Below are 13,165 nucleotides of genomic sequence, written 5' to 3'. Positions count from 1 at the left end.
CCTACACAGAAGAGCCAGGTGTGGTGGTGCATGCTCGTAATCTTAGCACAGGGAGGTGAATACAGGTGGAGTCTAAGGCCAGTGGCCAGCCAGTCTAGCCTAATAAATATTAGGGTTCCAAAGAGCAGCAGCTTCCCCTGCTCCCCAACAGGGACCTATGGACTTTCGAAGCCCGAAAAAGGGAACTGACCTGAGAAGCACCTTGGCCTTTGAAGTCAAGGAAAACAGACTCTGCTAAGAAGCAGCCTGCCTTTCCTCTGATCTCCAAAGACAATGTAAGCAGATTCTACCTGTTAACCAGAGATTTTAGGAGCTGTTTAACACAGCAGCTTTTCCCTTATCTTAAGAGGACAAAAAAGTAAACACTTCCAGACCCAGATCCTGGCTGGCAGACTGAACGGAGCCAAGTTTACAAGCCCTGCTTTTCCTGCTTTCCCCTACTTGATTTTTCCCAAAAACTTCCCCTCCTCCTGCACCCTGAAGCCCCTGTACATAAGTCCCAGCTCACAACCCATGGGCTGACATTTTTCCCTTCCCCAAGGGAAACATGTCCTGTGCGAAATAAAGCTGTACCCACTGAGAGTTCTATCTGTGCCTTGATGCCTCATCCTCCATACCCTCGCTCTCTGCCAAAACTTTTACCTATCAATAAAGAGCTCCAGGCCAATGCGAGACCCTGTTTCCAAAAACAAGGGGGATGGTAGTAGAGGAATAACAAATGATACTGACTTCTGGCATGCGTACATTCATGCACACACACGTGCAGACACCCATGCACACATTTACACACATACATATACATGAATACATTTATTAAATGTTACTTTATTCAAGGATATATTATGTGTTAATATCTTTTGCAAAATGCATGGCAGTATTTTACTTATTCTTTATTGCATGTTGAAGAATTTGGATCAAAAATTAAAATCAAACAGAGAAGATCGTATGTCTGAAATCCCAACATTCAGGAGACTGAGTTAGAAGGATCCTGATTTAGAGGTCAGCTTGGGCTACATGGCCATGTCCTCCCTCAAAGAAAAATGGAAGTCCTTGGGCTTCTGTGCATAAGAGGATTGTGTTTATGTTTTCCAGTTATCCTTCCGGTGGTTTGAAAACCCCAAGTGCTTCTTTCCAGCATGTTCTGTCTTCCAAACCTTAAGAGGAATCTGTAGGCTGTAAAATAACAACAGGAAGATGACTAAGTCCCTCCTATTCACCCCAGTGTTTGAAGAGACACATCACTACCATTCCCTGTTAACAATGTTTACAGCCCTGCACAAATGCTTAAGTTTGAATTTTAAAATCACAGCCAAAATTCTATATCTGCACACAATTATCACCCCAGGCATCACTATAATCTCTATGTGGCATAAATAGCATTGGTTAGTGTTCATGCATGTATTACATAAATTCTTTCACTATTACTCTTCTGGTTTAACATCTCACACTCACACTGACTGGCTGACTAAGTATTTGTAATTGATCACTTTTTAGAATTGAAATGTTTGGGAGATAACTCTAAATAAAAATATAAGCATCACTTACTGTCATGAGGTAACTAATACCGAGAGCCCAAATGTAAAAAAAATGCTACTCTTGTTGGCACACACCTTTAATCCCAGCACTTGGGAGGCAGAGGCAGGCAGATCCTTGTGAGTTCGAAGCCAGCCTGGTCTACATAGTGAGTTCTAGGATAGCTGGGGCTTCAAGGAGACCCTGTTCAAAAAGACCAAAAAAAAAAAAAAAAAAAAAAAAAAAAGCTACATTAAAGCTACATTACAGGAGTTTAGCAAAGAATGATACTATGGGTCCTAGTCAGTGCTTCAAACTACAATCATTTCTACCTGTCTACTAATCCAAGAGAGTATAAGTATTTGTAAGTAGGGTTGTTTCAAACACTTCTAGTATTACAAGCTTGTAATATATTCTTTTAAATTTTTTGATGTATTTATTTTTATTCTATGTGTACAAGTGTTTTGCCTGCATGTATAAATCACATGCACACAATGACCTTAGAGGCCAGAAGAGGGCATCGGATCCCCTAGAACTGTAGCCCCAGCTGGCCTGGAACGCACTATGTAGCTCAGACAGGCTTCAAACTCACAGAGATCCACCTGCTTCTGCCTCCCGAGTGCTGGGATTAAAGGTGTGGCAGTACATGGCTTTAAGACTAGAAATGTAGAAGAACACTTGATAACTTTTTGCTTGTATAATTTCCTTCAGAAAGGAATATACTAGAAATAATTCATGGGAAATAATTAGGTATGTATGGTGATAGAACATGTCTTACATTTTTATATTTATATTGTAAACTGGGTTGTAGAGTTAGCAAAAAAAATTTCAAAAGCACTTGAAAACTTTGTGTTTTCCCACAAGGTTAATACATACTACGAGAAAACATGCAAATTGCTCTTACCATGGCACGCTTACTGTTTTCAATAGTTTGCCTCCATTTATGGCTTAAAATTGTCCAGGCCCAGGTTGGCTTATACTGCCACAGATATGCTATGAATAAGCCAGGTTGAAGACAAATCCAAACCTCCTTCAGATTGTTGGCCATGGAGATTAGCATCAGCCGGACACAGCGACTAGTTGCTATCTTGGGTATATTCTGTGTAGTATTTCCTATAGTCTAAAAAAGTTTAAAATGAAATAGATGGTAAATATTTACCAAGCCATTTTAGTTTAGAAACTTTAAGATAGAAAGGACCTAAAGGCTGTCTACCAGTGGGGCTCATTCAATGTGGAGCCTCATACCCATTAAGAGTCTCCATAGGTGGGGGCTAGAGGGACAGCTGGGCAGTTCCTCTAAGAGCACTGGCTGCTCTTGCAAAGGACCTGGATTTGAATCCCAGCACACACATGTCAGCTAACAACTGTCTATAACTCCAGTTCCAGGGGATCTGACACCTTCTGACTTCCGCAGACATTGCATGACATGGGTACTTGCATATAGGCAACACACTCATACACATAAAATAGAGCAAAAATAATGAAAATTAAACAAAGAAGTGTCTTCATAGGTGCTGGTAGGATTCATGAACTTCTATGATATTCCAAAAAGCTTCACAGGAATCATATACTCAGGAGAAATTGTACCAGTTATTGTGACTACATCATCTTAGAGTGCCTAATGATTATTATCACTTCAAACTGAAATCATATTATAAAAATCTCACAAAAATGAAATCTCACAAAATAGTCTATGATGATGAAATGGAAGAAGATACGAGGGATTTCCTTGCTAGTGACCAAACTATTGCACAGTAGTAGACATGATGGTGAATTATAGCTGTTGTCATAGCAAGTTCACTAGCCTTACGAAAGCTGAAAGCCGAGACTGGAGAGGTGGCTCAGTTGTTAAGGGGCCTAGCTGTTCTTGCAGAGGACCCAGGTTCAGTTCCCAGCACCCTCATGGCAGCTAACAATTGTCCTTAAGGCCAGTTCCAGGAGGTCTGACACCCTCTTCTGACCTCTGCGGCACTGCAAGACACAAGTACACTTACATGCAGGTCATATACTCATAAAACAAAATTAATAAATAAAATATATTTTTTAAAAGTTGAAAGCCAGGGCTAAAGAGATGGCTCAGCAGTTAAGAACACTGCTTGTTCTTGCAGAAGACCCATATTCGAATCTCAGCACCCACATGGCAGCTAACAACTGTCCATAATTCCAGTTCCAGGGGACCCAACAGCCTCTTCTGTCCTCCGCGGGCATTGCATGACACAGGTGCACTTACAAGCAGGCAATACACACATACACATAAAACAAAAATAATAAATAAAATATTTTTTAAAGTTGAAAGCCAAGCATTGCCATCTAGTTTTGACATATTTTGTAATACCAGGAGTTAAGTTATATGAATAATTAATATGTATTTCTCACGTAAAACCTTGATGTATAATGACACAACACTATAGTATAAACAGTAAAACATTCCAAATATTTTCCAAATAGAAATTTTTACCTTGGTGACCTCTCCTGTAAAGGAATTCTTGAAAATATTGGATTCCACAGGTCCTGGGAAAATGTTGGAAATTGTTATACCTGGATAGTTGAAAAGTTCAGCTTCGAGGCTTTTAAAAAACCCCTAATAGGCAACAAAAGAAAGAAGGAGAAAAACGTATAAAATTAAATTAAACACAGACACATATCTCATGATTTAATAATCCTATGTTCTGACAAAACATGTTCTGAATTGAGTAAAGGAGTGTAATCATGCAAGCAAGCCCATGAGCCGTGGTTAACTATAAGACTAGAGGCGGCCTGGGTGGCCTAGAAGAGATATACTCCTTCTTGCCAGATGCCAATGGTCTAGTGGTTGGTTGCAGTGGCTCTTGCTATCAAGGCATCTATCACAGGCAAGCACTGGGCAAGGGGAAGACTAGCCTTGAAGGCTCCTAGACACCCTCTTCACACCAAGCTTCATTTCCCAACTCTGGACAAGTGTATGCTCTACAGAGAACCCCCCAGTGGGAATGAAACAGCATCTCGTCATTCCCCAGATAAGTCAAAAATGAGGATGCTTGGGGCAAAGGGCAGAAAAGTGGAACTGGTACTTTGCAATAGCTGTTATAAATTCAGTTTTCAATTCACATTACCATTTTAACTAGATTAATTACTTTACATGAATAATTGGTCTACTTTGGTTGATGACTACTGCATGACTATATAAAAACATGATGGGATTACCTTCTGAATGACTTTTAAAAGAAGAACCAAGGGGTTGGAGAGATGACTTAGCAGTTAAGAGCACTGGCTGCTGAGGGTTCAGTTCCCAACACCTACATGGTGGCTATCTGTAACTCCAGTTCCAGGGAATCTGATGCTCTCTTCTCACCTCCACAGGCATTGCATGACACAGGCAAACTTACATACACACAAGCAATACACTCATAAATATAAAATTTTAAAATAAAATAATTTTTAAAAAGAATAATCAAACTAGGGATGGATCTATTATTATTTTGCTAAATGGACATAGTGTCAAACTGCTCTCTAAATTTATAATTCTGTACCCACAGATTAGTGATGTGCTCAGACCTCATCAAACCACAAATTGGACCCAGTGGATTATTTTTTAAAAAAAGGATATATAGTTGGGAATGGTGGAGTTAGGGAGGGATGGGAGTTGAATACAATCAAAATACATTGTATGCATGCATGAAATTTAAAAAAATGAAAATATTGCATTTTTTAAAAGAATAGCTAGACCTTCTATATTTAAAAATACCGGACATTTATAAACCAACAGTGAGTACACAAAAATCTATTTTCCCTTATTTCTATTACTCAACTAGGAAACATCCCCAGACTACATTGTTTTAAGATGAAGGCAACTAATTAAGACGAAAAACCTAAATTGCTAACTCAAGGTATACCCATATCTAATTTAATGATGACAAAAGACTGCCTGTCAATAAATGTTACACACACACCTACAGCAAGCACAGGGAAGTGAGGATTCCTGGTGTCAGAGACTGAGGATGCCTGACTCAGAGATAGACACAAATTAAATGCTTGTTGAAGACATGAAGAACTCCCATACCATTAACCTCTGGTCCTCTGTAGCAAAGCAAAGGAGCACCAAAAGAGCAGACAATAAAACCCTCTCTTTGCATGAAATCACATCTAGTATAGTACACAAACTTCAGTAATAAGTTCACTTTGTTTTTCTATTTATTTGTTTGGTTTGGTTGGTTGGTTGAGTTTTTTGGTCTTTTTCAGACAGGGTCTCCCTGTAGCCCCAGCTGGCCTGGAAGTCACTATGTAGACCAGGCTGGCCTTGAACTCACAGAGATCCACCTGCCTTTACCTGTGGAGTGCTTTGATTAAAGGCATGTGTCACAAGCCTGGCTAGGAAATGTATTTTTAAAATAGAGCCTCCTGATCACATTGTTGAACTACTAAACTATTGCTATAACTAACAAAGCCTCAACTGTCACATTTTTTAAAATGTTCATTAGTATTATTTTTAACTACTTTATTAATTCTTTGAGAATTTCAAGCAGTGTATTTTGATCAAACTCCCCCCTTCTTCATCTTTTCCCAGATCCTCCACACCCACCCATCTTCTTGCTAAAATACTCTTGAGTGTGGAACCTGCCCTGGATCACAGTTGACCTATCCGGGATCACATCCTTAAAGAAACTTGATTTTTCGTCTCCCAGCAACTATCAAAAGCGAATAGCCCCTTAACCAGGGGTGAGATTTTGTGTCTATTTCCCCTTCATGCTGGGAATTTGCCTGGCTTGAATCTGAATAGGTCTTGTGCATGAGGTCAAAATTGTGAGTTTATATGTGCAACTACTCTTTTGCCTGGAAAACAGTTTCCTTGTATTAATCCTCCATCTTGGGCTCTTACAACTTTTGAAGATCTTCCTTGAAGATATCTGAGTCTTGATGGTTAGAAGGTAAAACAGATGTCCCATTTAGGGCTGAGCACTCCAAAGTTTCTTATTCTCTGGACCAGTTGGGAATCTCTGTGTTGCTTTCTACTGTAAGAAGAAGCTTCTCTATTATTACTTTAAAATTTTATTTATTATTTTACTCATCTTTATTGTATGTGTATGAGTGTTCTGCCCACACGTATGTAAGTACTATGTGCATACAAACCTGTGGAGGCCAGAAGAAGACACTGGATCCCCTGGAACTGGAGTTATGGACAGTTGTTAGCTACCACATGGATGTTGGGAACTGAGCCTGGGTCTTCTGCCAGACCAGCCAGTGCTCTTAACTGCTGAGCCATTCTCTGGCCACTCATTATTTATTATTATTATTATTATTATTATTAATTATTATTACTATTATTGTTAATTGTGTGTGCACATGCATGTGCATGAAAATGTGCCAATAAATGCTTGTGGAAGCCAGGGAAATTTTCAGTAGTCAGTACTCTCTCTCTGCACCATGAGTACTGGGATTGAAATCGGGTAACTCAAGCTTGCAAACCAAGCACTTTCATCTGCTGAGCAAGCTTACAGATCTGTCCACTAGTCATATTTTATCAAGAGATCAAATCCAGTAATAAAATAGAGGCTTGGAGGGAAGACCAGAGAGCTCTTCTGTTTTACTGAAAGCTACGTGTCTTTTCAGCCTGAGTGTCAACAGATGGGGTGTGCACTGTTCCACACCTGCCTGCCTGAGGTGTGCCTATCTCTACAGCAGGTGACCTACAGTCCCTTCATCAACTGTGCACTGTCTGCTCTGCATGGCGGAGAGGAGACTCTGCTGAAACTCAGATTCATTTCCCTGAGTCTATGGTGGCTTTCAACACTTCGTCTCCTTATTCCAATGGTAAAACATTCTACTAAAACTTACTTCCAAGCCAGGTATGGTGGCACATGCCTCTAATCCTAGGATTTTGGGAAGTGGAGACAGGAGGATCAAGAGTTCGAGGCCTGCCTTGGGCACATACAGAGTTTGAAGTCAGCATGAGCTAAATGAGACCTGACTCAAAAAAAGACGAAAAACTCCAAACAGCTCATCTTCTGTGGTATGAATTAAATTGTAAGTCTCCTTACTCATTCTCCTGATGGTCTTATCATTTTTTTATTTTCAGTCTTAACATTAAAAATTTATTCAGGGGACTGGAGAGATGGCTCAGTAATAAAACATTTTTAAAAATTCATTTGGTTCTGATATTCATCGCTCATATATAAACCACATCAAGTTTTTATTCTAGTCTTTGCCTGGATCAGATTTTTCTTCTCCCTATGAAAACAGAACAAATAGAGTCATTGTTTTCCTAGTAGTGATATGGAACCCATGGATAGTAAAGTAGTCACACATGTACAGTGAAACAAGTAAATAAACAGAAGTAAAAGGTGAAAAGAAAAAAGTCACAGAAATGGTGCAGAAAAGTCCATCCTGAAGCATATTTGGAGACAGGAGAGGTGAACTCACAGTTACCCCAAAAATGTGGTAGAGAGAAAGATGAAGCAAAAGATGACATACTTGGCTAGTCTATAACTCTTGTGAGCAATATCTTTCCTCCCAGGATTCATCGCAGTGTGCAACACATTGCAGGTGCTCAATAAATATTTGTTGAATGAGGAACAGGTATATATAGCACAAACATTTTTTTCCTCATCTACTGAAGGTATTCTCTCAAATTCTGTTCCTATGTTCTCACATTATCCCTTAGTTTCAATGAGTTCACCCACTGATGGACAAATCCTTCATAGACACTGCAGTCAATGCTAACAGAGTTGAATCCAAGCAGCCTTACCCGCAAAGCATGTTTGCTGGCACAATATGCACTGGCTAAGGGCACAGGTAAAATTCCCCCAAGGCTGTTAACAGTAACAATCTTCCCTTGCTTCCTTTTCATCATGTGAGGTAGAACACATTTGGTCAAGGACACTGTCCCTAAGTAGTTCCGCTCCATTAGCTCCTGGAAGACATCCAAGTTGGTTTCAAGAGCCATGGATTTGTGTGCTGTTCCACCATTGTTGACCAGAATGTCAATCTAGTTAGATAAAATAAAAAAGAGGACTCGTTGGAGATATCCTACAAATGAATTGATGGAATTCCTAGTGAAGACTGGATATAGTATTAAACTGACAAATCAATAGAACAACATTACATTTCTAAAGTCATCAATAGGAAGATAAAAACAGAACTCACCTATCCATTTCACATTTAAGTGACATTTCATAAAATGTAATAGAAGTTATAAATACCAAAGTAACAGTTAAGTTTTAGCTCTTTTGTCTACAAAGAACTGGTATTTTAAAGGCATGAAAAGTACTAATCATCTAAAGTCCAAGATCTAGAGATTAAGAGGCCCAAGTCATAGGCCTGACCCACTCACTGCATGGATCCCATGTGCCTCAATCTCTTTGAATGAGACCCCACGGATGGGAATCTCTTCGGTAGTTTTAACAAACCAGGAAAAAGCAATATAAGTCAGGTTGTATCAATATAAAACTTGCTACTTACCCTACCAAACTCCCGGAGAACAGCTTTGGTTGCCATGTCATGGGAACTTCTGTTGGTCAGGTCAAGTGGTAAAACTAGTATATCTTTTTCTTTCAAATTGCCATTCTCTAAATTAAGACACAGAAACACATCAGTGAAGAAGTCATTCCACAATTCAAGCAAGTTCTTTCCTACTCTAAGTTTATCCTCAAATCTTCCAAAAGTATTGGACAGTAAAATGATTTCTGAGTGGCCTTGTAAAGTTTCTCTTAGCGACTGGACAGAGGACTACTGACACTACAGACACATCGCAGACAAAACTCTGGCTGGTTTCAAAGGAGGTAGTATGGTACACTTCAGCATGAGTAGCTGCAGTGGAGCTTATAAAAAGACTCTTGCAAAAGAAAGAGTACTATACAAGATAAATATGCACACTGTAGAAAAATTCATTTAGAAGTAAACAGTTATATTTATTTGAAATAAGCTATTTTTATTTTTCCTTTCATCCGGAAACTGAACCCAGGGCCTCACACTGCCTAAACAAGCACTTTACCACTGTGTTAAATTCCTATCTCCAACTCCCAGTTGCTTTTTCACGCACTTCAAAATCATCATTATACTTCTATTAGTAAGCTTAGAGTCCCTCTATCAAAGGATGTATAACAATGAGACCCTAAAAAGCGGATTTTATTATTTTTCAGAATTAGAAATTGAACCTGTGGTCTTGCTCATGCTAGGCAAGTGCTCTACCATTGAGTTACATCCCCAGCCCTTAAGGAACAGATTTAGAAGGCACAGAGATTAGACCTCCCATATAGATATCCGTGTTCTGCTTCCTCCCCATCCCAGGCAGCAGAGAGCATTAACTGTTCCCAACTGTGCAGAATGGGGAGTCTATGTAGCATGAGACAGGTTGCCTGGCCCACACATTGCAAAGCTAAGTGGTTAGCAGCTAGTCCTGGCAAAAAGAAGAAAGGCTCCTAGAAGAAAGCTATGCCAGACATCTGCCACTTGACTTGTCTGTGGTCAGCACCAGCCTAAATGGCATGAAATGCTTCAAACCATTCCTGGCACTTGGCAGAGTAAATTTTAGGGTACCAGGAAGGAATTACTCTGATACTTCACTTGTTCCCCGTTGTGCTTTTACTCCTCTCTTTTCACCCTACTTTTAGTGGTATTCTGTTGATATTTTAGTTTTTAAAAAATAAACATTTGTGTTTTCACTTGTCTCCCTCTTCTTGCATTTTTCTGATTCTGTTTTTCTGCCTCATACCATCATACATTTACCTCTTCCTCTAGTCTCACTTTTAAAGCATACCTCTTCATTTGCTTCCTCTTTCTCTTTTCTCTTAACTTGCTCCTTTATTTTTCTCCCTTCCTTGCTATTCTTTTTTCTCACTCATTTATTATTTTTATGTTGAAACAATTATATTTAGCTTCATGCTATATCCCACTTTTGTTGCTGTTTTCTATTCTCTGGTGGCTGATGGTGTATTTGTTGCTTAAATATATTTTAGATAACAGTTTGGTGCTGCTGTTGTTTCAGTGGTTTGTTGTCTATGCTCTGAGTGATACTGGAGATGGAGCTCTCAGCAGCAGCTACAGAGAGAGAGAGAGAGAGAGAGAGAGAGAGAGAGAGAGAGGCCTAAAAACAAGATCCAATTGTTTATTTATAAGAAACATACCTCACTGTCAAAGAAACATACAAACTACCAGCAAAACAAAGTAAGTGAATATTTCAAGTAAATGACAGCCCAAATCAAACATTAGTCAAACATTTATATTTTTTTGGTTCAAAGCTATTTTATTCAACCAAAATTAGTCAGAAGAGATTAAGAGACTAAAAGGGATAATACATTACAAAGATATAACAACTGCAAATCTGTATGAGCTAAATATTGGGATACTTTATTTTATAAAGCAGACTTCCCTAGACATAAAAGAGCAAATAAGTCCAGATACAATAATAGTGGGTGACTTTAATTCCTAGCTCTCAATACACAGGTCATTCAGACAAAAAAAAAAAAAATGAAACTTCAGAGTTAAACCTAACATGGAATTCCCAGACGTCTACAGAATACCCCATGCAACAGCTGTGGAATACACATTCTTATTAGCAGCCGATGGTACGTTCTCTAAGATAGAGCACATTTTAGGCCATTAAACAATTCTTAACAACAACAACAACAACAAAAAACCCAACAACTTATTGTATCTTAACAGAACATAGTGGAATAAAATTAGAAATAAATAATAAGAGAAATGGATACTATACAAATAGATGGAGACTGAGCTACGCACTCTTTAATAGTCAATGAGTTATCAAAATCAAGGAAGAGCTGGATTTGGTGGCACATGCCTTTAATCCCAGTACCAGGAAGTCAGAGACAGGCAGATCTCTGTGAGTTCCAGGCCAGCCTGGTTTAAATAGCCAGTTCCAGGCCAGCTGGGGTTACATAATGAAATCCTGTGTCAATGAAAACAACAAAAAGGTCAGATAGGAAAAAAATTAAATTATCAAAATCAAATAAAATTGGAAGCACATCCTATCAGTACTTTTGGGATGCAACAAAAGCAGCTTTAGAAAGAAATGTACAGCTATGAATCTTAAGATATCAGAGAAATCTCAAATACTTAACTCAATGTTGCACTTCCAGATTTCAGAAAACAAGAAAAAGTCAACCTCAATCAATAGACAGAAAAAGTAATAATGGTCAGAGTGAAAATTAACAATACCAAGAATCAATAAGGTCAAAATAGTTTTCTTGAAAATGGCATCAACAAAACTTCAGTCAAATTAACACAAAGAGAGCAAAGACCCAAACTAATAAAACTGGGGATGAAAGAGGAGACATTACATTATATACCAATGAAATCCAGAGGATCATTAGGAAATCCTTTGAAAACTTATGTCCCCAAAAGACGGAGTATCTAGAGAAATAAATAAATTATTTTACATATGTCCTATCAATATTAAGAGTATATAAATAACTTAAATAGATCTATAATGAACGACTTGATTATAGCAATAACAGTCCCCAAAAAAGAAAAACCAAGGACCAGATGAATCACTGATAAATTCTACCAGACCTTAAATAACAAATCATATCAATGTTCCTGAAGCTGTTTCATTAAATAGAAGGAAAAGGAAGACTTTCAAATCCATTCTACAAAGTCAGTATCACCCTGTTACCAAAAGCAGGTAAAAACACACACACACAAAAGAAAACTAAACACCAATTGTCAATAAGATACTTGCAAACAAAGTTTTAAAACACATTTAAAAGGTCATTCATCTTGATCATGTCAGTTTCAGTACAAAGAGCAAGAATAATTTAGTATAGAAATCCATCTCACCTTCAAGGACAGGCACTACCTTAAGGTAAAATGATGGAAAAGAATATTCCAAGTAAATGGCACTAAGAAACAAACAGGGGTTGCAATTCTAATGTCTGAGAAAATAGACTTCAAAGTGAAACTAATCAGAAGAGATAAGGAGGGCCACTTCATTCTGATCAAAGGAACAGTTAACCAAGAAGATATTATAATCCTTAACATATATGCACCAAACACTGGTGCACCCAAATTCATAAAAACAACACTACAGGACTTTAGGATACAGATTAACCCCAACTCAGTAACAGTAGGGGACTTCAATACCGCACTGTCTCCATTAGACAGGTCAACTATACAAAGAATAAACAGAGACATCTGAATTAAATGATACCATACATCAAATGGTCTTAACAGACATCTTTCAATGCACCAAACACTGGTGCACCCAAATTCATAAAAACAACACTACAGGACTTTAGGATACAGATTAACCCCAACTCAGTAACAGTAGGGGACTTCAATACCGCACTGTCTCCATTAGACAGGTCAACTATACAAAGAATAAACAGAGACATCTGAATTAAATGATACCATACATCAAATGGTCTTAACAGACATCTTTCAATTATTCCACCCAAACAGCAAAGAATATACTTTCTACTCAGCACCCCATGGAACTTTCTAAAAATTGACCACATACTGGGCCACAAAACAAACCTCAACAAATACAAAAATATTGAAATAATTCCATGCATTCTATCAGACCACAAAGGAATAAAGCTCAAAATCAACACTGGATGAAACCCTAGTAACTACATGAACACATGGAGATAAACAACACACTCCTGAATGATGAATGGGCCAAAGGAGAAATTAAGAAAGAAATAAAATTATTCCTGGAACT

The 13,165-nt window shown here is 38.3% G+C and overlaps 1 protein-coding gene across 3 annotated transcripts in view; it reads right to left on the bottom strand.

Annotated features, from left to right (window-relative positions):
• Nucleotides 1-805: 805 nt before the first annotated feature.
• Nucleotides 806-13,165, bottom strand: part of LOC103739255 (dehydrogenase/reductase SDR family member 7-like) — a 30,607-nt gene continuing 18,247 nt past the window's right edge. For all 3 annotated transcript variants that reach the window (XM_008839585.3, XM_029566690.1, XM_029566689.1), the window contains 5 exons: nt 8,947-9,053; nt 8,234-8,473; nt 3,971-4,093; nt 2,417-2,632; nt 806-1,173 (listed from right to left, as the gene is read on the bottom strand). In XM_008839585.3, the coding sequence (XP_008837807.2) occupies nt 1,156-1,173; nt 2,417-2,632; nt 3,971-4,093; nt 8,234-8,473; nt 8,947-9,053 (704 nt within the window). In that variant the 3' untranslated portion in view covers nt 806-1,155. The remainder of the gene's footprint in view (nt 1,174-2,416; nt 2,633-3,970; nt 4,094-8,233; nt 8,474-8,946; nt 9,054-13,165) is intronic.

This window comes from Nannospalax galili, unplaced genomic scaffold (assembly GCF_000622305.1).
Source record: "Nannospalax galili isolate Female #2095 unplaced genomic scaffold, S.galili_v1.0 scaffold336, whole genome shotgun sequence".
NCBI classification, from domain to species: domain Eukaryota; kingdom Metazoa; phylum Chordata; class Mammalia; order Rodentia; family Spalacidae; genus Nannospalax; species Nannospalax galili.
The sequence above is the reverse complement of the archived record's forward strand: the minus strand, read 5'-3'. Positions and strand labels throughout refer to the sequence as shown.